Source organism: Oncorhynchus mykiss, chromosome 6 (assembly GCF_057628025.1).
Source record: "Oncorhynchus mykiss isolate SJ-2025 chromosome 6, ASM5762802v1, whole genome shotgun sequence".
In the NCBI taxonomy this organism is placed as follows: domain Eukaryota; kingdom Metazoa; phylum Chordata; class Actinopteri; order Salmoniformes; family Salmonidae; genus Oncorhynchus; species Oncorhynchus mykiss.
Window position 1 is genome coordinate 56,639,030 of NC_143027.1, and position 24,730 is coordinate 56,663,759.

At 41.5% G+C, this 24,730-nt stretch overlaps 1 protein-coding gene across 1 annotated transcript in view; it reads right to left on the reverse strand.

Moving 5' to 3' along the window:
- The window catches only part of LOC110526185 (leucine zipper protein 2), a 177,908-nt gene that overhangs the window by 57,693 nt on the left and 95,485 nt on the right, over positions 1-24,730 (reverse strand). Inside the window, exons 2-5 of the mRNA XM_021606898.3 lie at positions 22,945-23,062; positions 19,369-19,439; positions 17,752-17,833; positions 10,838-10,900 (exon numbers count right to left, since the gene is read on the reverse strand). Of these exons, the coding sequence (XP_021462573.2) occupies positions 10,838-10,900; positions 17,752-17,833; positions 19,369-19,439; positions 22,945-23,062 (334 nt within the window). The remainder of the gene's footprint in view (positions 1-10,837; positions 10,901-17,751; positions 17,834-19,368; positions 19,440-22,944; positions 23,063-24,730) is intronic.

The following is a 24,730-nucleotide window of genomic DNA, read 5'->3' on the forward strand; positions in this document are numbered from 1 at the left end:
GGCCAGGCACGCCTCCAACACCATCATTAAGTTTGCCAACGACACAACATCGGTAGGCCTGATCACCGATAACGATGATAACAAAGACAGCCTATAGGGAGGTTGTCAGAGACCTGGCCATGTGGTGCCAAGATAACAAGCTCTCCCTCAAAGTGATCAAGACAAAGGAGCTGATTGTGGACTACAGGAAAAGGAGGACCGAGCGCGCCCTCATTCTTATCGACAGGGCTGTAGTGGAGCAGGTTGAGAGCTGCAAGTTCCTTGGTGACCACATCAACAACAAACTATCAAAGGTGTCCATGTATGCTGATGACTCAAGTTTTAAATTAAGCCTGCAAGCTTGACCCTGCAATGTCTCATTGAAGATATTTATGGAATCTCGGGACTAAATCCTAATTATGATAAGTGTACAATATTACGTATTGGATCTTTTAAAAAATACAACTTTTACATTACCCTGCAGTTTAACTATAAAATGGACTGACGGTAAAGTAGACATACAGTGCCTTGCGAAAGTATTCGGCCCCCTTGAACTTTGCGACCTTTTGCCACATTTCAGGCTTCAAACATAAATATATAAAACTGTATTTTTTTGTGAAGAATCAACAACAAGTGGGACACAATCATGAAGTGGAACGACATTTATTGGATATTTCAAACTTTTTTAACAAATCAAAAACTGAAAAATTGGGAGTGCAAAATTATTCAGCCCCCTTAAGTTAATACTTTGTAGCGCCACCTTTTTCTGCGATTACAGCTGTAAGTCGCTTGGGGTATGTCTCTATCAGTTTTGCACATCGAGAGACTGGCAGTTTTCAGTTCTTTCCACAGATTCTCGATTGGATTCAGGTCTGGACTTTGACTTGGCCATTCTAACACCTGGATATGTTTATTTTTTAACCATTCCATTGTAGATTTTGCTTTATGTTTTGGATCATTGTCTTGTTGGAAGACAAATCTCCGTCCCAGTCTCAGGTCTTTTGCAGACTCCATCAGGTTTTCTTCCAGAATGGTCCTGTATTTGGCTCCATCCATCTTCCCATCAATTTTAACCATCTTCCCTGTCCCTGCTAAAGAAAAGCAGGCCCAAACCATGATGCTGCCACCACCATGTTTGACAGTGGGGATGGTGTGTTCAGGCTGATGAGCTGTGTTTTTTTTTATGCCAAACATAACGTTTTGCATTGTTGCCAAAAAGTTCAATTTTGGTTTCATCTGACCAGAGCACCTTCTTCCACATGTTTGGTGTGTCTCCCAGGTGGCTTGTGGCAAACTTTAAACAACACTTTTTATGGATATCTTTAAGAAATGGCTTTCTTCTTGCCACTCTTCCATAAAGGCCAGATTTGTGCAATATACGAATGATTGTTGTCCTATGGACAGAGTCTCCCACCTCAGCTGTAGATCTCTGCAGTTCATCCAGAGTGATCATGGGCCTCTTGGCTGCATCTCTGATCAGTCTTCTCCTTGTATGAGCTGAAAGTTTAGAGGGACGGCCAGGTCTTGGTAGATTTGCAGTGGTCTGATACTCCTTCCATTTCAATATTATCGCTTGCACAGTGCTCCTTGGGATGTTTAAAGCTTGGGAAATCTTTTTGTATCCAAATCCGGCTTTAAACCTCTTCACAACAGTATCTCGGACCTGCCTGGTGTGTTCCTTGTTCTTCATGATGCTCTCTGCGCTTTTAACGGACCTCTGAGACTATCACAGTCAAGGTGCATTTATACGGAGACTTGATTACACACAGGTGGATTGTATTTATCATCATTAGTCATTTAGGTCAACATTGGATCATTCAGAGATCCTCACTGAACTTCTGGAGAGAGTTTGCTGCACTGAAAGTAAAGGGGCTGAATAATTTTTCAGTTTTTGATTTGTTAAAAAAGTTTGAAATATCCAATAAATGTCGTTCCACTTCATGATTGTGTCCCACTTGTTGTTGATTCTTCACAAAAAAATACAGTTTTATATCTTTATGTTTGAAGCCTGAAATGTGGCAAAAGGTCGCAAAGTTCAAAGGGGCCGAATACTTTCGCAAGGCACTGTACTTGGTATTCATATCACAAAAGATACAAATAAACTCTCCACAATGAATTTCAATAGAAAAAAAATCCTTAATCATATCTCAGTTTATTCACTAATTTATAGCACTGCCTACTCCTGATGATTCATTTTTCAAATCATATGAGCAAAAGTATTTTGCTTTATCTGGGACGCTAAACCAAACAAAATAAAGGGTGCCCATCTATATAATGAATAGGGTGGGTTGAGATGATTAAATATAAAATCACTAAACCTCTCTCTAAAGGTGTCACTTATTCAAAAGTTTTACTTGAACCCTAAATGGTTCTCAAGTAGATTATTAAGAAAAGCTCATCCATTGCTTAAAAATGGCCTCTTTGCCTTTGTGCAGATTGCCATGTCTCATTTTTGATTAATTGAAAATGACCCTTTTTTCAAAGTATCTCTCTTTTTCAAACAAGAATTTAGCAGCTGCCTACAATTTCAATTTCACCCCCTGAAAAAATAGAACAAATATTACAACAAATATTATGGCTATACTCAATTGTGCTGGTTGATAAAATACCTGTATTTATGGGAAAGATTTTTGAAAAGGGTACTTTGTTTTTAAATGATATTGTCAATTGGAATGGTAGGGTTATGTCTTTCATGGAGTTATCAGAATTGTACGAGAAGGTCTGCTCAATCCAAGATTACAGCATTACCCCAAAAATGGAGGCAGGTGGCAGCGGGAGGAGCTAGGGAACTGGTTTGTCTGCCCAATATAAAGGATCAAAACTGGCGGAGGAAAACAAAAGCATAAATAGGAAAGTATGCCAGTTTCATTTGAGGATCAGGATGTTGAAAGCTGTACCATACAGATTGCAAAATAGTTGGGAAGAGATTTTTGATGTACCGATCCCATGGTTGATATATATATATATATATAAAACAACACGGGATTAGACTGTGCTTTTCGGCTAAAATTATTAGATAGATTTCTTGCCACCAACAAAAATATATATATTTGGGGCGTACAATCATCGAAGCTCTGCAGATTGTGTTGCGAGGAAACAGAATCAATAGACCATTTATTTTGGTATTGCCCTCAAGTAGCCTGTTTCTGATCTCGGGTTCAGGAATGGCTGAAAATGCATAACATTGATTTAAAATTTACCCTAGAAATAGTACTGTTGGGAGATCTGGAGTGACCGTGTCAGTCAATTGCTAATATACTAATACTCTTAGTAAAAGTATTTATCTTCAACTCGCAATCTGTGGATTCTATTCGATTAGATAGATTGAAATTTTATGTTAAACTTCACAGCATAGTTAAAAGATATATGGTGCGTAGATATCCGAAGAGGGTGGCCATGTTGGGATGTGGAATTGGAGACGAGTGGGAGTGGAGTTGCTGGGCGGGGGATAGAATGACAGTCAAAGATAAAAGTAGAAAAATAAAGCCAAAATAAAACATAACACTCTTGGAGGGCTGGTGGCCTGGCAGCTGGGAGCTGGTGGCTGATGGATTGCTTGTTCGGTTCTGTCAACGTGCCCTTGAGAAGGGTGTTGACCCTGGTTGCTTCTGTGTGTCGCCCTGGATGGGAGTCCGTTAGATGACTAATGTGATGTAGTTGTTGCTTCACTGCAAGTATATTGCATGTTTTAAATATTCAATAAAAAATAAACTATAAAAAATGTAAAACTATCATGGTCCAAACACACCTAGACAGTCGTGTAGAGGACATGACAAAGCCTATTCCCCCTTAGGAGACTTGAAGATTCCAGAAAGATTTGGAATGGGTCCTCAGAACCTCAAAATGTTATACAGCTGAACCATCGAGAGCATTCTGACTGGTTGCATCACTGCTTGCTATGGCAACTGCTCGACCTCAGACCACAAGGTCTAAAGAGGGTAGTGCATACGTCCCAGTACATCACTAAGGCTAAACTTCCAGCCATCCAGGACCTGCATTGCCCCCCTCTTTTACACTGCTGCTACCCCTCTGGTTATTATCAATGCATAGTCACTTTAACTCCACCTACATGTACATATTACCTCAATTACCTTGACTAACCTGTGTCCCCGTACATTGACTCCGTACCGGTACCCCTGTATATAGCCTCGCTACTGTTATTTTACTGCTGCTCTCTAACGATTTGCTATTTTTATATTTACTTTTTACTTATCTATTTTTTTACTTCACTTATTTTTCTTAAAACTGCATTGTTGGTTAATGGCTTGTAAGTAAGCGTTTCACTGTAATACCTATTGTATTCGGTGCATGTGACAAATACAATTTTATTTGATTTGATAGTTATTTCCCCCGGATTCTACTCTCTTCTACTCTCCCCTCTGTAGGACAGGGACCCTCTAAAATCAGTACGTCTACTGAGAAGGGCTCAAGTTATTTTAACTGCCAGTTCATCGTTTTTCACTGTACACTTGGCATTTTAAATGATTTTCTCCCTGTATGAATAAATTAATACATTTTGGTTTGACCTTTTAAGCTGTTCAGTGTGCTTATGTACTGATCATCAAGCTAGCAATGCAGCATGAATATTGCAAAGCACAACTAAGACATGCCATTAGTAAGTGCTTAAGGGGTGTCTGTCCAAATTATTCTGACAATTTAGTGAATGGGAGGGTAGATAAAGGACCACATTATTTTCTACCTCTTCAGTGAATTAAAGGAATACTTACGGATTTTTGCAATAAAACCCTTTAGCTACTTCCCCAGAGTAAGATTAACTCACTGATACCATTTTTAGGTCTCTGCATGCAGTTTGAAGGAAGTTGCTTACTAGCGTTAGTGCAATGACTCGATGTCTATAGTAAATGCTAGCATGCTAGTAGATACCATAGACTTCCAGGAATTGCTAGTTAGCATTGGCTTGCAAAACTACCTGCAACTTCCTTCTGCAGAGACAGAAAAATTGTATCCATGAGTTCATCTGACTCTGGGGAGGTAGATAAAGGGCTTTATTGCCAAAATCCCTAAGTATCCCTTTAAGGTTTCATACACAATATGACAAATGACAAATCCTGGGATCAGATTTGACATTTGGTCCTTTCATTTTTATTTATTATCATTCGCTACAATGACAAGGGAATCCAGGCTAATCAGCAAAAGATGGCTGCTTAAATGCCTCATCATATCTCTCTTCAACTTGTTAAAGTTACAGGTGCAGATGTTCGCTAGAGGATGATTGGAAGAGACACGTGTCACCCTCATCTAAATGGTCACCAATGAAAGCATCATACAAAACTTCCATTGATCCTCAGAACTTTTCATACCCCATTTCCACCTGTCAGAGGGATCTCCTTCACACTCACTGCAAAGAGATTGAGTAGCTCATGGATCAGCTGTCTCCTACAGAAGTTCCCCTCTCATAGACTGTCATATCACAGCAGAAACGGTGTCTGTGTCGATCGCTCAATCCTTTTCTAGCTTTAATCCCTAAATGCACATCCTCAGCCTTAAAAGTAAATTATAGAAGATGAGTTTACAGCAAATTGCAGTCATAAAGATTTTCTGGTGACATGATCGGTTGAAACTGATACTTGGAAGGGCTGATGTGAAAGGAGCATGGTTTGTAAATGATTGTAACCAAGAGGTATCTGCACATGCAAATGACACATTCACACCCACCGACAACATATTTTAATTCTGTTTCAGTGAACAATCAATCCAAACTCGAGTCAAAGTCTTAAAAAGTTGTTCAAGTTGAAGAAGAAGACTAAGAAGAACAAGAATAAGATCAAGAACAAGACCTCTATGCGCTAATATTTTATTCAAAAAGGAAAAACATGTAGCTTAGCTAATGTCTGATTCTAATTGGAGAAGAAAGCTTCTATGTATGTAAAGGAATTGGCGGAGTCAAGGTCTTTACAAAGAGCTCATCAGAGCACCAGATCAAGTGGAAACCCAGAGGTCTGAGTGTCCTGTCTTCATGGCAGACATGGCAATAATCTTACCAGGTCACTTAACAAATCAGGCAGTTTCAGAGAGAAATATAAAATGGTCCCACTTTACACTAAGGGGTGGTTTCCCGGACACAGATCAAGCCTAATCCTCAACTAAAACGCACATTTATTGGAGAATCTGTTGACGGTTTTTAGTGCATGCTTAATCTGCATCCGGGTAACCACCTCCTTGTGTGCAAAAAAATATGTAAATACAGTGTAGTTACACAGGTAGGTGCAGTGTACCAATTACTATTACTATTACCAATTCAAATGTATATAGCGATACATAGTTTGCCACAAAAATCATTAGTAAAATGAAAAGCTGATGGCCTTCAATGCCAGACCTTTCTAGCTACAGTATCAACAGAGGCCCTGCCTACAAAGTTTAACTAAGGAAGTGTCCCTGATATTGAAGAAAAACGGTTCAATATGAATCAGCATCTGCAAGGCCCCATATTACTTATTAATGTGCCCAGGGAGATTCTATCCAGAATGGTTGGCAAACAGAATGGCGATGTAAACAGTTAATTCCATCCCCATTCAGATGTGTTTCATTGCGAGGGGTACTCTCTTTCAATAGTGATAACATGTTCTATGTGTAAGTTTATACAATGTGGACGAAGAGTTACTTGTCTAACAGAACACAGAAGGTGTTCTTTAATGGAAGCCTCTCAAATATAATCCAGTTAGAATCAGGAATTCCCCAGGGTAGCTGTTTAGGCCCCTTGCTTTTTAAAATGTTTACTAACGACATGCCACTAACTTTGAGTAAAGCCAGAGTGTCTATGTATGGGGATGACTCAACACTATACACGTCAGCAACTACACCGACTGAAATGACTGCAACACTCAACAAAGAGCTGCAGTTAGTTTCAGAGTGGGTGGCAAGGAATAATTTTGCCCTAAATATTTCTAAAACTAAAAGCATTGTGTTTGGAACAAAACACTCACTAAACCCCAAACCTCAACTAAATATTGTAGTAAATAATGTGGAAATTGAGCAAGTTGATATGACTAAACTGCTTGGAGTAACACTAGATTGTAAACTGTCATGGTCAAAACATATTGATGCAGTAGTAGCTAAGATGGGGAGAAGTCTGTCTATAATAAAGCGGTGCTCTGCCTTCTTAACAACACTATCAACAAGGCAGGTCCTATAGGCCCTAGTTTTGTCGCACCTTGACTACTGTTCAGTCATGTGGTCAGGTGCCACAAAAAAGGACAGGAAAATTGCAATTGGCTCAGAACAGGACCGCACGGCTGGCCCTTGGATGTACACAGAGAGCTAATATTAATAATATGCTTGTCAATCTCTGCTGGCTGAAAGTAAAGGAGAGATTGACTTCATCGCTACTTTTATTTATGAGAGGTATTGACAGGTTGAATGCACCGAGCTGTCTGTCTAAACTACTGGCACACCCAACTACTGGTAAACCCAGCTCGGACACCCATGCATACCCCCCAAGACATGCCACAAGAGTTCTCGTCACGGTCCCCAAGTCCAGACTATGGGAGGCACGCAGTACGCAGTACTACATAGAACCATGACTACATGGAACTCTATTCTCATATAGGCAGTAAAATTAGATTTAAAAAACAGATTAAAAAAAACGTATGGAACAGTGGGGATGGTGAAACAACACAAACATTGGCACACACACACACACAAATTTAGTACTGTAGATATGTGGTAGTGCTGGAGTAGGGGCCTGAGGGCACACAGTGTGATGTGAAATCGGTGAATGTATTGTAATGTTTTTAAAATGGTATAAACTGCCTTTATTTTGCTGGACCCCAGGAAGAGTATCTGCTGCTTTTGCAGCAGCTAATGGGGACCCATAATAAATACAAATATTGACTCCAGACTCAACTGAGAGGCCTTATTATATCTGCTGATGACATTGAATGGAAGTATTTACTTATTGCCTAGTGTCGCTTTGGGCTTTGTGATAACTTGAGTCCATTTGACATTCAAGTTATCTATCAATCGCTTCCAGGTGTAGGGTGTTAAATTAGTCCTGCTCCCCCTTTGGTAATAGGGACAGAAGCGCAAGCCAGGGTGGCCCACTATCTACTCTCCTATTTGCATATTTATCTCAAGCCCCTTACTGATTAAATAAGGTACTGCCGATAATAAGGGAATTTAAAATAGTAGCCACAATCCAGTTATCTATGCAGATGACATTTCATTAATTATAACAGGACTGGAAGGATATATCTCTGTTCTGTACTGTAATTGATAAAAAAATGGCAATTTCCCCAGACTTAAGACACGTCCTAATAAGACTGAGGAACTTCTGTTCTTATATGGTTATTTTAGACATACATTTGTTTAAGCCTTTAGAAAGTCAATGCCAATGGTTTGACACAGTGAGATTAGAACGCATCTGAAATCTAAGCAAACTACTTCCATCTAGCCTCAGTGACATTGCAGAGTGTAGTAAAAGCATGTCCATGTCCAATGACATACATTGTCTGATAGGATATGACAAAACTAGGATACCTCTCTGACCTACACAGTAGGAATGCACAACAGCTGAAACCTCTGTGTCTAGTGAAAAAAAGACACCCAAAGATATTTTTCATGATACATCTGGTGTAGGATATGGCCAAGACTCGAAATGCCAAAGCTACAGCCGCCAAAGTAGTTCTCAGACGCCACTATCTACTACTGATGACACCTCTGTATCAAGCTACAAAGACACTCACAACTGGAGAGATAGATCTGGCACAGGAAAAATCCAAGACTTATAATGTCAACGCTACAGCGACCAACTTATAGTGGAGCGCTGGCCCTACATAATGTACTTTCAAAGTGTTCACAGAGCCCATTTACAGTGCTTCTGACTGCCAGCAGAAATCTCAGAGGTTCTGCCCAAATACAACTTCAATGAACTGTGTAAAACATTTTCAATTGTAACTCTCCCAAATAACCAATGTTTATTTTCTGATTACAGTACAATTTGACTCACTCCTACATTGGTCAGACTACCGGAATCACTATTTAACAAGCCTTTATTTGGCATAGTGATTGGTGTGATTGTGTGCCTTGCAAGTATTTTTAAAGACGTGATCAAGGATTTATACTGAACAAAAATATAAATGCACATAAATGCACACATTTCATGAGCTGAAATAAACGATCCCAGAAATGTTCCATGCTTATTCCTCTCAAATTTTGGGCATACATTTGTTTACATCCCTGTAAGTGACAATTTTTTCTTTGCCAAGACAATCAATTCACCTGACAGGTGTGGCATATCAAGAAGCTGATTAAACAGCATGATCATTACACAGGTGTACCTTTTTCTGGGGACAATAAAATGGCACTCTAAAATGTCTCAAGTTTTGAGGGAGCGTGCAATTGACTTTTGGCATGCTGACTGCAGGAATGTCCACCAGAGCCGTTGCCAGATAATTTAATGTTAATTTCTCTACCATAAGCCGACTCCAACGTAGCTTTTGAGAATTTGGCAGTACGTCCAACCGGCCTCACAACTGCAGCCCACTTGTAACTACTCCAGCCCAGGAACTCCCCATCCGGCTTCTTCATCTGTGGGATCGTCTGAGAACAGCCACCCGGATAGCTGATGAAACTGAGGAGTATTTTTGTCTGTAATAAAGACCTTTTGTGGGGAAAAACTCCTTCTGACTGGCTAGGCCTGGCTCCCCAGTGGGTGGGCCTATGCCCTCCCAGGCCCACCAATGGCTGCCTGCCCATTCATGTGGAATCCATAGATTAGGGCCTAGTGAATTTGTTTCAACTGACTGATTTCCTTACATGAACTGTAACTCTGTAAAATCATTGAAATTGTTGCATGGTGCATTTCTATTTTTGCTCTTTTCTAAATTACCAGCTAATTATAGTTTTGCTTTTACTTAGAACTGTGGCACACAAAGGACTGTATCCTTTCATCTCCATGGTGACCACAGACAAGAATCGTGTATCTTCCCTCCTCTCATCTCCAAGCTGGCTCTCTCACCATAATGAACTTGGTGCTTGAGGTTTGAAGACCATCTAATTGGTCATTATGTAGTCCAATCATTGCCTCATTTACAGGTAATTTAGAGCAATCTGTTGTACAACATTACAGCCATGTCCAATGTTACTCTCTGATGTGAAAACATCAACATTGACTGGAGTACTCCTAGGTTTGCTGGGTTCGCTTATGTTGCCTCTAGAGTTTGTTCTGGAGTTTGGTGTGTAGTCACACACCCCTGCACAGTATTTCCCCCTTTTTGTTTTAGTAGAGCTAATAATGTCATAGAATGTTCCCTGACCTCCCTCGGGCAGTGTGAACTCTCTACCTCTCACCTGACTTTTTCAATGAATATTGTGGTAGCTTCTCATTTCTTTACCCAGGCTCTATCATGCTGGAAACCGTTGTGACTTCTGATTGATTACTTTCTTCTCCTCTGCCCTGGGGCATATGCCCTTAAACTATAGGATCTTGCGCCAGCCACGCTGCAGCCAGTAACTGCCCCCAGGTTGGCCAATTAGAAGGTCCCACGACACCAGCCCTGTTCAAGGCCCCGAGGCTCTGACGAATTCAGTGCATCCAGTGGTATTAGTGCTCATAATAGGCCTCTCCACCAATTACATCATTCAACACTGACAGAATAAGGCCCTCAGTTGCCAATGGCTATCTGTGACCTTCGCAATCCAAAATGACAGCATCATATAGATTTAGAAAAGGATATCAATACACATTACAAGTTCAAGTGATGTCGATGACCATATCATCTGACACGGTTACTAAGGCATTTCTCTGATGACTGACATTAACATAACATTTACAGGTCACGGTGATCATGAATTAGAAATGAGTCAGCCACGAGTCAGTAGGTGGGGAGAGCACAAGTACCTCCTGTTGCAGGTCCTTGATTATTTTGGTCTTTTTCTCCATCTCCATCTTGAGGAACTTGATCTGTAGGCGAAATAAATCAAATTAATGACATGTGTTTTCTGACAGACTGTCAACTACATCTAAAATGTTGTGACATTTACATGAAAGGTATCATGAAGGTAGTAACTATCATCAACCATGCCAGCTATTCCTGCCTGCACTGGATTTCATCCTACTGTATGTTGTTGATGTTCTTGCGCTATCTTCAAAACAGTTCTATACATCCCAAGGTCAAACAACTTAAAATGATTCTCTGCCTTTAAAGCAGACTTCCTGCTAATGCGCCAAGTACCTCCATATGGTCATATTACACCGTTTTTACTGCTTTTTTAGTTAGCTTCTAAAGATTTACAAAAACACGTATAGAACTATGTAAAATATTATGATTCACTGCTGGTTTTGACTACGATTTATCGGAAATGGGTGTATCTAGAGTAGGTGGATTGACTGTTGGTGGGGTTGCTGTTTCTCATATTGGAGGCATTTATGCCCACGGTGGGCGACTGATTATTTTCCACTGTGTGATTAATATAATAGCCCATATGCTCATTGTGTCAGAGTGATATCTTTGTTTATCGCAATCTTTTTATCGTAAGCTTGACATGTCTCTGTAGCGCAGCCATTCCTCGTGTCCTGTATCCTGTACTGCGGTGTCCTGTAGTGCAGCCATTCCTCGTGTCCAGCCTCAAACGGCTGATGCAGATGGCGGCCCACTGCAGCGCAGGACTACATCTAAAAGACTGGATTGCGGTGGGGGGGGGGGGGGGGGGGGGATTTCAAATCCGATTCTGCTTTCTGTTTCACCTCTGCGACGAAGGATTCTAAGGGAAATGTTGTCCTTCAATGAGGTCATTGAGATTGTCCCAGGGAGGAAGGGGAGAGAATTCAAGGCCCAGCTGACCTCAGCTCTGAAGGCACCCGGGGGACTTTAAACTATGGCTAGGTGGTTGACACACTAATAACATCACAGTTCATGTTGGTGCATCTGGAGTTCATGCCTCTGCCCATGGGTAGGTCGATAACACATCCCAGCACAACGTTCCCTTTGGGCTGCGGCACGACACAATGAAATGATGGATGTAAAATAGAAAACTGTAGCATGCTACATTGTTAACATTTGACATGTTCAATTGTGTTATTACAGTATAATTGATTCATATGACTTACTGATAAATCAGAGCAATAAGCCTGAGCAGTGTTGGAGAGTTTATTGTGTTTCCAGAGCTATTATACAATTAAACTGTTACAAGTATAATGCCACATTTGCTATGATAGTGATGAAATAACCAGGCCAATCTTTTTCATCATGTTGTAATACTTTTTTGGAATGGCATGCCTCCAACTGGGAAATTCAAATCATACATTTTTGTGTGTGGTTCATCTATTGGAGTTTGTGTACCTATTTTCTTGGCCTACCTAAAGTTGTTAATATTTTTGAAGTCTATTTACATGCAGCAGCACTCCTTAACTTTACTGATGTCCGTTTTGTAGACTAGTCATCCAGAGGTAATACAATTGGATCTGTGTTTTATTGACAAGCACCACAGAACGCTAAGACAGTTAGGGGTTTTGGGTCATCTAGTGTTGTTGCTACTGTCTCGTCTAGAGTAGCATTCATCCATGAATGGTTGTCATTTTTGGGGTGAAAATTCATGAAAGGTGGGCCGAATGTTCAATTATGCAGAGCAACTTACACACTAGCGTAGCAGAAATCAGCTCCGGGGGCCCATGTGCCCGCCATCTCACACCTAGAGTGCATTTGGAAAGACCCCTTGACTATTTCAGACCCCTTGACTTTTTTAAACATTTTGTTACGTTACAGCCTTATACAAAAATTTAATAAATTGTATTTTCCCTCATCAATCTACACGCAATACCCCAGAATTTCAAAGCAAAAACAGTTTCAGACATTTTTTAACATTTGTTAAAAATAAAAAACTTAAATATAACATTTACATAAGTATTCAGACCCTTTATTCAGTACTTTGGCACTTTCATCACCTTTGGCAGTGATAACAGAGTTGAGTCTTCTTGGGAATGACTCTACAAGCCTAGTACACCTGTATTTGGGGAGTTTCTCCCATTCTTCTCTGCAGGTCCTCTCAGCTCTGTCAGGTTGGATGGGGAGCGTCGCTGCACAGCTATTTTCAGGTCTCTCCAGAGATGTTCGATCGGGTTCAAGTCTGGGCTCTGGCTGGGCCACTCAAGGACATTCACAGACTTGTTCCCGAAGCCACTCCTGCGTTGTCTTGGCTGTGTGCTTAGGGTTGTTGTCCTGTTGGAAGGTGAACGGTCATGCCAGTCTGAGGTTCTGAGTGCTCTGGAGCAGGTTTTCATCAATGATCTCTCTCTACTTTGCTCCGTTCATTTTTCCCTCGATCCTGACTAGTCTCCCAATCCGTGTAGCTGCAAAACATCCCCACAGCATGATGCTGCCACCACCATGCTTCACCGCAGGGATGGTGCCAGGTTGCTTCCAGACTTGACACACTGCATTCATCCCAAAGAGTTCAATCTTGGTTTCATCAGACCAAAGAATCTTTGTTCCACATGGACTGAGAGTCCTTTAGGTGCCTTTTTCTGCAAACTCCAAGCGGGCTGTCACGTGCATTTTACTGAGTAGTGGCTTTCATCTGGCCACTCTACCATAAAGGCCTTATTGGTGGAGTCTTGCAGAGATGGTTGTCCTTCTGGAAGGTTCTCCCATCTCCACAGAGGAACACTGGAGCTCTGTCAGAGTGACCATCGGGTTCTTGGTCACCTCCCTGACCAAGGCCCTTCACCCCAGATTGCTCAGTATGGGCCAGTCTTGGTGGTTCCAAACTTCTTCCATTTAAAAATGATGGAGGACACTGTGTTCTTGGGGACCTTCAATGCTGCAGACATTTGTTGGTACCCTTCCCCAGATGTGTGCCTAGACACAATCCTCTCACGGAGCTCTATGGATAATTTCTTTGACCTCATGGTTTGATTTTTGTTCTGTGGGACCGTATATAGACAGGTATGTGCCTTTCCAAATCATGTCCAATTAATTGAATTTACCACAGGTGGACTCCAATCAAGTTGTAGAAACATTTCAAGGATGATTAATGGAAACAGGAGGCACCTGAGCTCAATTTTTTAGTCTTATAGGAAAGGGTCTTTCACTTTGTCATTATGGGGTATTGTGTGTAGATTGATGAGGGGAAAAAAATTATGTAATCAATTTTTGAATCAAGCTGTAATGTATGAATACTTTCCGAATGCACTGTATGTCTAAATTATATTAATTTTGTAAATACATAATTTTGACAGTAACCCTCCTTTTTAATTTCCACATGTAGCAAGCAAAGTGTTTCTGTTGTCCAATCTACATGGCAGTAGGTGAGTCAGAAAGACAATATAGTTTTCATGCATCTAGTTAGCCTATTCCTCCGCGGCGCCGGCAGCAGTCCGCTTCGACCTCCTCAACTAATTGGCTACCAAGTTAAAAAAAAGTTTGGTGAATCAGGTTAGACTCGGATGGAGAGTGATTGCGTTGTTCAAGATGAATAAATAAAAGTCAAGACCAAGTTGTGCACAAAAACACCCTAAAAAGCTTTATCTGATCAAGCTCGCGCCAAATTACCGAAGATAACCACGTCACCAAAGCTACCAACTCCTCGACTGATGAAAAACCGTTGAAGGTGGAAGCTAGTAGGCCTATTTATGCTGCAGCTAGCACTAGCAGTATCCCAGTCTCGACAGAGACCTCACTGCCCGGGCCCAGATATGACAGTGGCCTTGCTCGTCCTCATCTACCCTGCCAGCACTCTCACTAGAGGAAATGTCCCTATTCTCAAAATAGGGACATTTCCTCTAGTGAGAGTGCTGGCATTCCTTCTCCTCCTCCTCCTCCTCTCCCAGAAAACCAAGATGACAACTGCCAGAGACCCAGCGGTGCTCATGAGAGCGACCCCCCTTCTGTGAACACTGGTAAGCCCACGAGTGATGAAACGGATCGCCCTGACAGCGTGGAGTCCGAGTTCCAATGTGTAATATAAATAGGCTACTAGCTAAATACTGTATGTACCCTAAGGTAGGCCAGACCAGGGTTTCCTAAACATGGTCCTGGGACCCCCCCCCCCCCCCCCCCCCCCCCCCCCCCCCCCCCCCCCCAGCAAGGCCACTGTCATTTCTGGGCCTGGGCAGTGAGGTCTCTGTCAAGACTGGGATGCTGCTACTTTTATCACGGCAACTGGTTTGATACATTCACCTCTGAAAGTAAATAATGTACTTACATTCAGTAATCTTGCTCTGATTTGTCATCGTGAGGGTCCCAGAGATAAAATGTAGCATAGTTTAGTTTGATAAAATACAGTTTTATATTCAAATGTAGGAACTGGGTTCTAAAGTTTGAACCTCTGCTGTTTCCTTGCTTCAGGTCCTGAGCTACAGGCAATTAGATTTGGGTATGTCCTTTTAGACAAAAATTGAAAAAAATGGTCTGATCCTTTTAACATGATAAAATGACGACCAAATATAAATAAACATGTACCCATTAAAGCAAAGCTACCGGCTACTTCAAGCACTAGCACCACAAAGCCTACCGATAAGCAGCCGCGTAGACGTCGCAATTTCAGAACCATTGACAATGATCGGTAGGCTATACTGTGTGATTGGCTGACGCAGTCACATGTTTTAGGGGGGGGGGGGGGGGGGGGGACTTTAACTTTGCAGGGGGGTCCAGAGAAACTGTGCTACTCCAGGGAACTTACATTGAGTATGTGAACCCCAACAAGGTTTCTGCACCACACAATATGAACATTTGAATGAAATATAAATACCAGAAAATAACAAGGGATCTTTTGAGTGGAACCACAGCTTCACATTCATCAAATGCTCTACATGTTATAGGCATTTATGATGAGTATGTGTTACCCATCGCAAATGACTTCCTATTGTGCGTGTCAATTTCCAAGTACAGCTACAGCTGTTCGCTGTATGTGGTCCACTGGGGGTACTAATTTATAGTTTTCGCGTGTAGGGAAAAGGAAGATAAAGATTCAGCTCCTAATTGATTGAAATAATGTATTCCCTTTAACACCGTATTGATAATTGATTAGCAGTTGCACTAATTTCATCAATTCTAAATGAGCCAAGATGATGAAATGTTTGAAGTGAGAACATTGAAACATAAGTTTGTTTAGTGCTTATGGTTTAGTGGTTTAGTGCAGTATCGTCCCAAACCAAATTCATTTGACAGCGCTTGTTACTAACCCTGGTTTCCACTTTTTGCTGCTTAGTAGGTTTAGAGAAAACACACTATAGAGCTCCCTAGGGGCAGAGTGCAACACCAATCAAACAATGTTTTCTACCCAATGCCTCACATCAAATTCGCCCAGCTACGGAGAATAACCTCAACCTCACACTCTGTTTCTTCGCCTCGAGCTGTAGGAATGGTCTCAATTGAAAATAACACAACTCTACCTTATTACAAACAAGACAGGTATTCATATAGCATCAGCGTGCATTTTCCCAAAACTCCATTAGTACACTGAATAGTGGCAGTAGCAGAGTTATACTGTATATGATACAACCAAGAAACTCAACTTTACAACACTTTTTTTGTGCTTTTCCAGAAATGTAGTAACCGGCTGGTAACATCGTAAAAAAGTTCCCCTTGTGAAAAGACAGGCATTGGTTTGATGCATTGCAGTAGCCAATACACTTTCCATAAATATAGACCATCATTTCTCCCTACACCAGGGATTTGTCACTCATCTTAACATGAAAATGTCAACAACAACAGTTTGATTGTTGGCTAGCAACACCAGCCCCCCTTGTTATGCACTTTGAAAATAAGACAGACACCCATTGCAAGACGTCCACACTTGTTTCAGGCCACGTTGTTCTTATTAGCAAATATTGAATATCTCAAAAGCATTTCACGGTCTGATTGGGACATTAATTAGGCATCCCGTTGGTTTTCTGATCATTTGTTTTGAGGGGGAATTAGAGGTTCACCAGATAGCCATTAGAGATGCAGCAGTAAATATCTTTGGGAAGTGGGAATAAAAACAGCTGGGGTCTAATCTGTACAGTAGGTATGAAAAAGGCTCCACATGAGTATCATGTTAATTACTGATGTTATAACAGCTTTTGTAGCTGTTATAAAGAGCTGCTAGAAAGGCATTATGGGGGCCTACAGTAAATGCATACATAGGGGACCTACAGTAAAGTGAATGTATACATTGGGGGCCTACAGTAAACTGTTACCTATAGGTCCAATTCATACAGTAGGTATAACCATGACTGCATGTGTGGTATCGGAGTTCATTTGCAGCCTGCTATTCTCAGACGTCGGAATAGCTTGGCAATGTAATACAACTTGAGTAGAATATAATTTATAGCAGAATGACAGCCAAGTACAATAGAAAAAGGACTGAGTTGCATGATGGATAGAGGCCTGGAATACTTGGCGAATGAAAAGCAATGTTTATGACAGGATATCAAAAGGAAAAAAATATTAAAAAGGCACCTGGTCTATTAAGTGTTTCTTCTACTCGTACTCTACAGGTGTGTTTCATTGAAATTATTCATCACCATTATGGAAAAACATACTCCATCCTGTCAAGTTTAGCTTTTACAAAACAAATATTTTTTTTATCAGAAACCTATCCTTTAAGGAGAGAGTGGAGAGCAGAAGGACCTCCCTTACTATGCTTCCTATTTCTGGGTTACACCTAGCTCTCTCACTCTCCCAGACTGGTTATTAAGTGGTGGGAGGGAGGGGGCCAGTCAGGAGAGATGGCTGCTAGGTAATGAGATGGGTGACGGGCACGCACAGGCCTGGGTGACAGGTGACAAGGGGGAGGTTAGAGGAGTGAGGTGTACCGAGGGCTCCTACTCACTGTGGCCTGCTGTTTCTCGGCTTGTTCCGTTGCCTCGTCCAGCTGCTTCTGCAATGCAGTCTGGAGGGACTTCATCTCTTCCCTGTTGAGAGGAAAGGTGAGAAACACTCAGTTAGCACCTATCCTTCTCCTCTCCAACTCTTCTCTGACTTCTCGCAGTGGCGAGGCAGTAGTAATAGTATCTCAAGCACTGATTGACTGACTGAGCACTGAATAGGATAAAAATCATCAAATCAATTCATGCTTATTTTTTCTACCAAACATTTGTGATAGAATGCGTGACGAAATACCAAACTTAAATCCAGAATGCCGGTATACGATTACAGCAGCAAATAATTTTTCCCTTTGACTGGGCTTAGTGTAGGTTTAGAGTTTAACTACATATGACATGGTCATGGTCTATCAATTGTGCAGTCGAGGAGCAGCATCTGCAGTCAACAGCACTGTGTGTCAATCTCAGAAGGAAAAGTCTCTCTTCGCTACTGCGATGCCCTGTCGTATTTCACATGCCAATGGTTGTGTCTGTTGGCATGAGCCCAGTCAAGCAAACATTTTTCTTTTCCGTTACTTGGGATTTCATTTTTCTGATCTCACCCTAAAACCAGCACTATGACGTTTTAAGGGGAGACAGAACCATTTTTAAGAAGTTAGCGTGGAATGAATTTGAGGTTGACATTTAAGGAGGGCCCAACAACATTTGGTGCTGTAAATACGCTTCACCGATATTTAGAGACATTTGCCTATGGGCTACAAACAACCCAAAATTATTCTGAGTGACATTTTCCTCAGGCAACACAGCACTGGACTGTGTATAAAATAGTGCATAACCCATTATGGGTATTTGTGGGAAGGCAGTTATTTACTTTATTAACCAGAGCACAAAAGGACAGAATGTTTGACTTGTAGTACTGTCTTCCCCCACCCCTCTGTATATTTCATTGGCCCCTCAAGTTGTCTGTATATTTGCAGTTTAAATATAGTAATTGGTTATGTACACGATTAGGTCAAAGGTGGTGGTAAGGACGAGGGTTAACGTTTGTGTTTTTTCATGTTGCTGACTACAATATGTCTGTTTTCAGCTTTTATAAAGGCGACAGTGTCTTAATTAAATAACATTTCTAAACCTGGAATGACAGCATGTGGATGTGGCTACCATGGTTTCACATTAGAAGAGTTGCTAGTTATTACTCCCCCCAAAGCAATCAAAAACATGATTGAAAGGTGTCAAAAACAAATGATTTTCCATAACTCAGTTGCCTGGATATCTCGTGAGGAAGTCACTTGATAATCATTCTTGGCATTGGAACGAATCAAATGCAGGATTAATCGGATTTAAAGTGGAACGCAGGTGGCTGCACAAATTGTCTGTGGACCAGGAGCCATTGCTCCAATAAAACATTGTTTAATGGTTTGTTTATGATTGTCATGTGTTGTTGATATCTTTGCTATGTATAAAGCAGTAGGGTATAAGTATACACTGTGTATACCAAAGGCTGAATTGCAGGTAAAATCACGTTGTGCTTGCACCATAGAAGTCATTCAAAGTCATGTTGCTCTTCAAAATAATCCATGTGGTAGCAATGTGCAATAGCAAATGGTTAAGAAGGTTAGAGCTACCTCTGCTTGTGGCTGAGTTCCAGGATTCTCTGGACATCCTTCTTGGCCACGGAGTCATCATTTTTCAGTGTCTAGAAATGAGGAAGGAGAGCATTTCAGTCTCACAAGAGAAATTGGTTTATTATATGACCACTCACAGTCTCACTCCAACACTCCAAAGTGAAGGAGCTGATTCAAAGCCCTCATACAGTAGGAACGGAAAGAAAACAACAGTGCTCCTTTCGAGTGTAAATGCACATGTTGCTCCAAGCTGTCATACAGTCTATACTCAGGCAAAAAAAGATGCGAATAATGATTATTATTTTTCGTCCATGTTGTGTAACCACTCATAGATTGATGTGTATGCTTTTACGAGGGTAGTCGAAAATACTTATTGTGATGCAACAAGTTGTAGTTTATTTATAAGCTTGTAGGAACTCATATAGGTTATATTCAGGTTGGAGTGTAATTATGAATCTGACACTTTTTGGGGAAGAAAACTCTGGCAGAGAAACTTTTGAATACAATTATAGAAAATTCAAGTGGTACAGTATGTTGTTAATAATACATTTGATTCTCATTTCCATAAACACAATAATTGGAGTTCAATAATTGCAGCTCTGCGAGATTACAGAACAGTTTTTAAAAATGTGCTTCAGTATAATAATAAGAAGACACATTCAGAAAAAAAAAACATATTTCTGTATCACAAAAACTTTCATCTGGGTGCATCCCATCTGGATTCGATTTAGAGAGGTGCTGACACTACCATAACAAACCAGGGTACCTTCATAAGCAGTTGAGGTGCAAAGGAATGCCCCCCATTAAACCCTATACGTGCACACCACAGAGCAACTGCCAAGAATCAAAGCTCTATCAGACAAAGTTTAATTATGAAGGGTTGACCCAGCACCCAAGGGATGTCTAATTAAAATAATAAACACTTAGGTCAGTAAATCCCCACCAGAAAGGTTACTCAGTTACACATACATAATGGATTATTAGAAAAAGTTACGGTTGATTGTTTCCCCCCCCTTTTTAATAAGAGATCCATCCCCCCTCGCTTCTCCCTTCATCTCCCACCACCTGCTTTGCCCGGTACATTTGTACAAGGCACTGGGGACACTGCCATCCAAGTCTGCACATAATGTACAGTAGCTAACTGAAATCAAAGCCTGCCCCGAGGACAGTGGTAGCTTAGACAGACACACAGTGCCAGCCAGACCCGACCAAGGGACAATGGATGCCACCAAAAACTGTCAGGAGGACAACACCATGAACCCATGCTGGCCAGGGTGTAACGGGTACACTAGGAGTCGGGAAACAAGTACAGGGAGGGAATTTAATGATTAAAAGAAACATAGAACAAAACAAGAAACACAAGTAGTGTACAGACATATAACACAGGAACAGAATCAATAATGCCTGGGGAAAGAACCAAAGGGAGTGACAGATATAGGAGAGGTAATCAGGAAAGTGATGGAGTCCAGGTGAGTCTCATGAGGCGCAGGTGCGCATAACGATGGTGGCAGGTGTGCATAATAATGAGTAAACTGGCAACAACGAGTGCCACAGAGGGGGAGTGGGAGTAGACGTGACAGTACCCCCTCCCTGACACGCGGCTCCTGCCGCAGGACGCCGACCAGAGGGACGGTCCCGACTACCAGGAGCGGGCCAGACGCTTCTGCTGAGGCGCGGGAACCTGTAGAGTCAGCTGAGGCATGGAATCCTGACGAGACAGCTGAGACATGGAAGCCTGACGAGACAGCTGAGGCATCCCCTTTTGCCACGGCAGATTCCCTTGGACCCGGCGTCACCAGTAAAAACACACAAAAAAATCCCTGTTGTTTCCCTTGGTGATGCGTACCGGGTACGCAAAGGGAGAACCAAAGGGAGTGACAGATATAGGGGAGGTAATCAGGAAGGTGATGGAGTCCAGGTGAGTCTCATGAGGCACAGGTGCGTGTCACAATGGTGGCAGGTGTGCGTAATAATGAGTAAACTGGCGACAACAAGTGCCAGATAGGGGGAACGGGAGTAGACGTGACACCAGGTTACATGTCATACAAGTTCACAGGGTGTAATTGGGAAGTCATTGATTAAAACTGAAATGAAATTGACCCCCTGACTCTGACTGTTCCAGCCCTCCAAATCAGTCAGAGGGGCTACAGCCATCCAAGCCCACTAAAAAGAACACAGTGCCCCAGACAAACCCAAGGGACCACTGCCACCAAATTTGGCAAAAGAGATTCCATTCAAGACGGACTATGTGACAACGGTACCCTGGCTAACATCTGAGAGATATATGTGTCTGCTGGTTCTCTGTGGGACACAGGATGTTGAAAGTAGAATTTGGACTGAAAATACTCATACAACCTAATGTATTTTTCAATCTATTTGTTCAATTCATTCCCTACTTGTTTGATGAGAACTGAAATGGAATCGACTGCAGGCCCCGATCAGTGGCGATATACAGATATATCAGAGAAAAATGTATTGCCTTGCTGCAGTATACAATTTAACAACCAAATTACACTGGAATCTCAAGATCTAGGATTAGCTATGTTTACGTGGTCTTCCATCCAAGCTGTGCATTTACCAATTCTCATGAATTTATTTAACAGCATCCACCATGGGAGTGATGATCTTTATCATACATTTCCATCTTCTACCTCTCATCACCTGTCATTCCCCAATTCTGTCATTCCTATCTGTATGTCAAAAACAGATGACATCGAGCTGTGGTAGATGTCAAGGGTAGAAGCTTAGATACCCTTTAAAGTAGACCTGGGTCATTCAAATAATTTCAGTGTTTGCTTGAGTCTGCCTGGAGTTCCAGGTGGACTGGGTTAGCACCGTTTTAACTATTCCATTGGTTCCATTGAGCCAGGCCATGTCAATCAAGCACATCTAAAGTATTTGAAAGATGTCAAATACAGCAAAAAATAATGTAATATTAACATCCTCCATCAGCACCACACATGAACATTCCTGTCGCGAAAAGACACTTGATCATATCATTAAAAATCCTCTGCAAACTAGAACCTGAAAGGGTTCTTCGGCTGTCCCCATGGGGTAACCTGATGAGTAACATTTTTGGGGTTCCAGGTAGAAGCCTTTTAGTTCCATGTAGTACCCTTAAAGAGGGTTCTACATGGAACCAAAAAGGGTTCTCTTATGGGGACAGCTGAAGAACCCTTTTGGAACCCCCCCCCCCCCGAAGAGTGTAGAGCCAGATTTCTCAACACTTCCACCTTGGTGTAATTTTCGAGTTTTTACAACTGCACCTCAACTACAGGACTTCCACTTCCACTTCGTATTCATATCAGGTGGAGTGACGTTCCAAAAACGCAGAAGATATTGCTTATTTGCTTTTAATAAACGAGGCCCCAGGTATGGAGTGGCTCATTATACCCCAGGACAGCGGATGAGAAAAAGTGGATCGCAGGCTGAGCTGAATTTCTAAGCCATTTTTTAAGTTCTTAAACACAACCTTTCAGAAATAAACCCCATGGTTCCAAAGGCACTCAAAGGCCATCCACCTTTCTTTAACATCCCACTATAATCTGTCAGAAAAAGAAACAGTGGGGCTCTAACCTGAAGGTTGCCTTTTATGCTGTCCAGTTCCTTTGTAGTCTTGGAGAGTTGACGCAGGATGCCAGTCCGCTCTGTGAAGACCTCCTTCAGCTTCTGCTCCAGCCCCTCATAGCCTTGTCTGTCAAGGGAGAGAGAGAGAGAGAGAAGAGAGAGAGAGATTTCACTACTTTATGTCTGCCGCCTGAGGGAATCACTCTTTACTGGCACCCTTGGGAGTATGAGACGGCGTTAAAGCGGATTAAAAGTGTTGTGTCATTAGAGCAAAAGGGTAAAGAAGTACAAACACACTAATATCTACTCAATGCTCAGTCCTTGGTTTCGAGATTAGAAAAAAGCACTTCAATCACCTTATCAATTTGGGAAAGTGTTTTACTCCAATGTGTCATTTGACCAGAGGTCGGCCTCTGCATTTCTATTAAGTACAAATAATCCAACTGTCAAAAATACTGAAATATCTACACCACCCATTTGTCAAATGCCTTTTCTATTTCTTTATAAATCAAACTATTGAAATGTAAATGAGCACATTTTTTTATGGTGACCTTGCCAAGAGGCAAACATTACTTTTTGTGCAAATGTGCATCAAAATTTGGTCATTACATTCTTGTCTGAGTATTCTGAATGAATTCATTCCATATGATACAAACCGGGAACATTCCAGAACATTAGCTAAGATTCCCATTAAGTTATAGTTAGGGTTTTATCTAACATTGGGATAATAGCATCCCTAAAACACTCAAAAATTGTTTTGGAAAACGCTTATTTTTTTCCAGAAAACGTTCACATAACACATTTTAGTTTGCTGGGTATACTGATAAAAGATTCCGTTCGACTTTGTCCATACCCTTTGCGTACTATTTTAAGGGTTTGCGTCTCTTGCCTTACCTATTGTTATAACAGACATGTGGCTCTTGAACGACAAGCATACACATCAGCCAAGTGAAGTAGAGTTAAGGGACCCCGTGGTTGGAGGAGTAGGGAATAGAGAGTGAAAGCTCAGGAGTGGCAAATAAAGAGGCGAAGAAGAAACTGACAGCTCTGGCCTTTTGGGGCTACGGTTAGCCATGTGATGCTCTTCTTCTCTCCGCTCTCTCGTCATCCCTCCCTCTCTCTCATCTGTGGTCATAGATAAAGACATTGCAGCTTGCCTACGTCTTCCCTAGTGCCAACTGCCGATATCAGATTGGAAATCTATGTTTATTGAACGCAACACCCTCATTTACAAACAAAAAATAAATGAATCAATCTTTTGGAAACTTCCTCAAGATCAAGCTGGTCGGCCAGTGGTTTTCCACGCAACCGGTCGTCAATTTTATATCGACATGCTGTGCATCACTGATTGCTTTCAACTGTTTCAAATGTTGTGTTACAAAAACATTAAACATCTCACTTTAACCACTCCCCTAATTTGACATTAATTTAAGGTGGCAAATAGACAATAAAAGTGTGATCTCTACAAGTCACAAGAGCATCAAGGGCCCTCTACAATCAAAACCAGAAACCAGGAAGTGAAGGGGAAAAACAACATCCTTCCAACACTGCCGAAATGCCTGTAAGACAAACACCCAAATGGCATTGCTTTGTCTTACGCTAGAAGCTCCAGAGGAAAGAGTAGAGCCCCAAGTGCAAGAAAATGTTACTTAACGTCTGGAGAAAAACAACAACCCGCCATGCAGCTTAATGAGCTTTACTGTAAACCCCTCTGAGAGTGGATTTTGGGGACCAGGTGTGGAAAAATAAATATACTGTGTCATTTCCTTGTGCTTTTGAAATGCAACACTGCTGC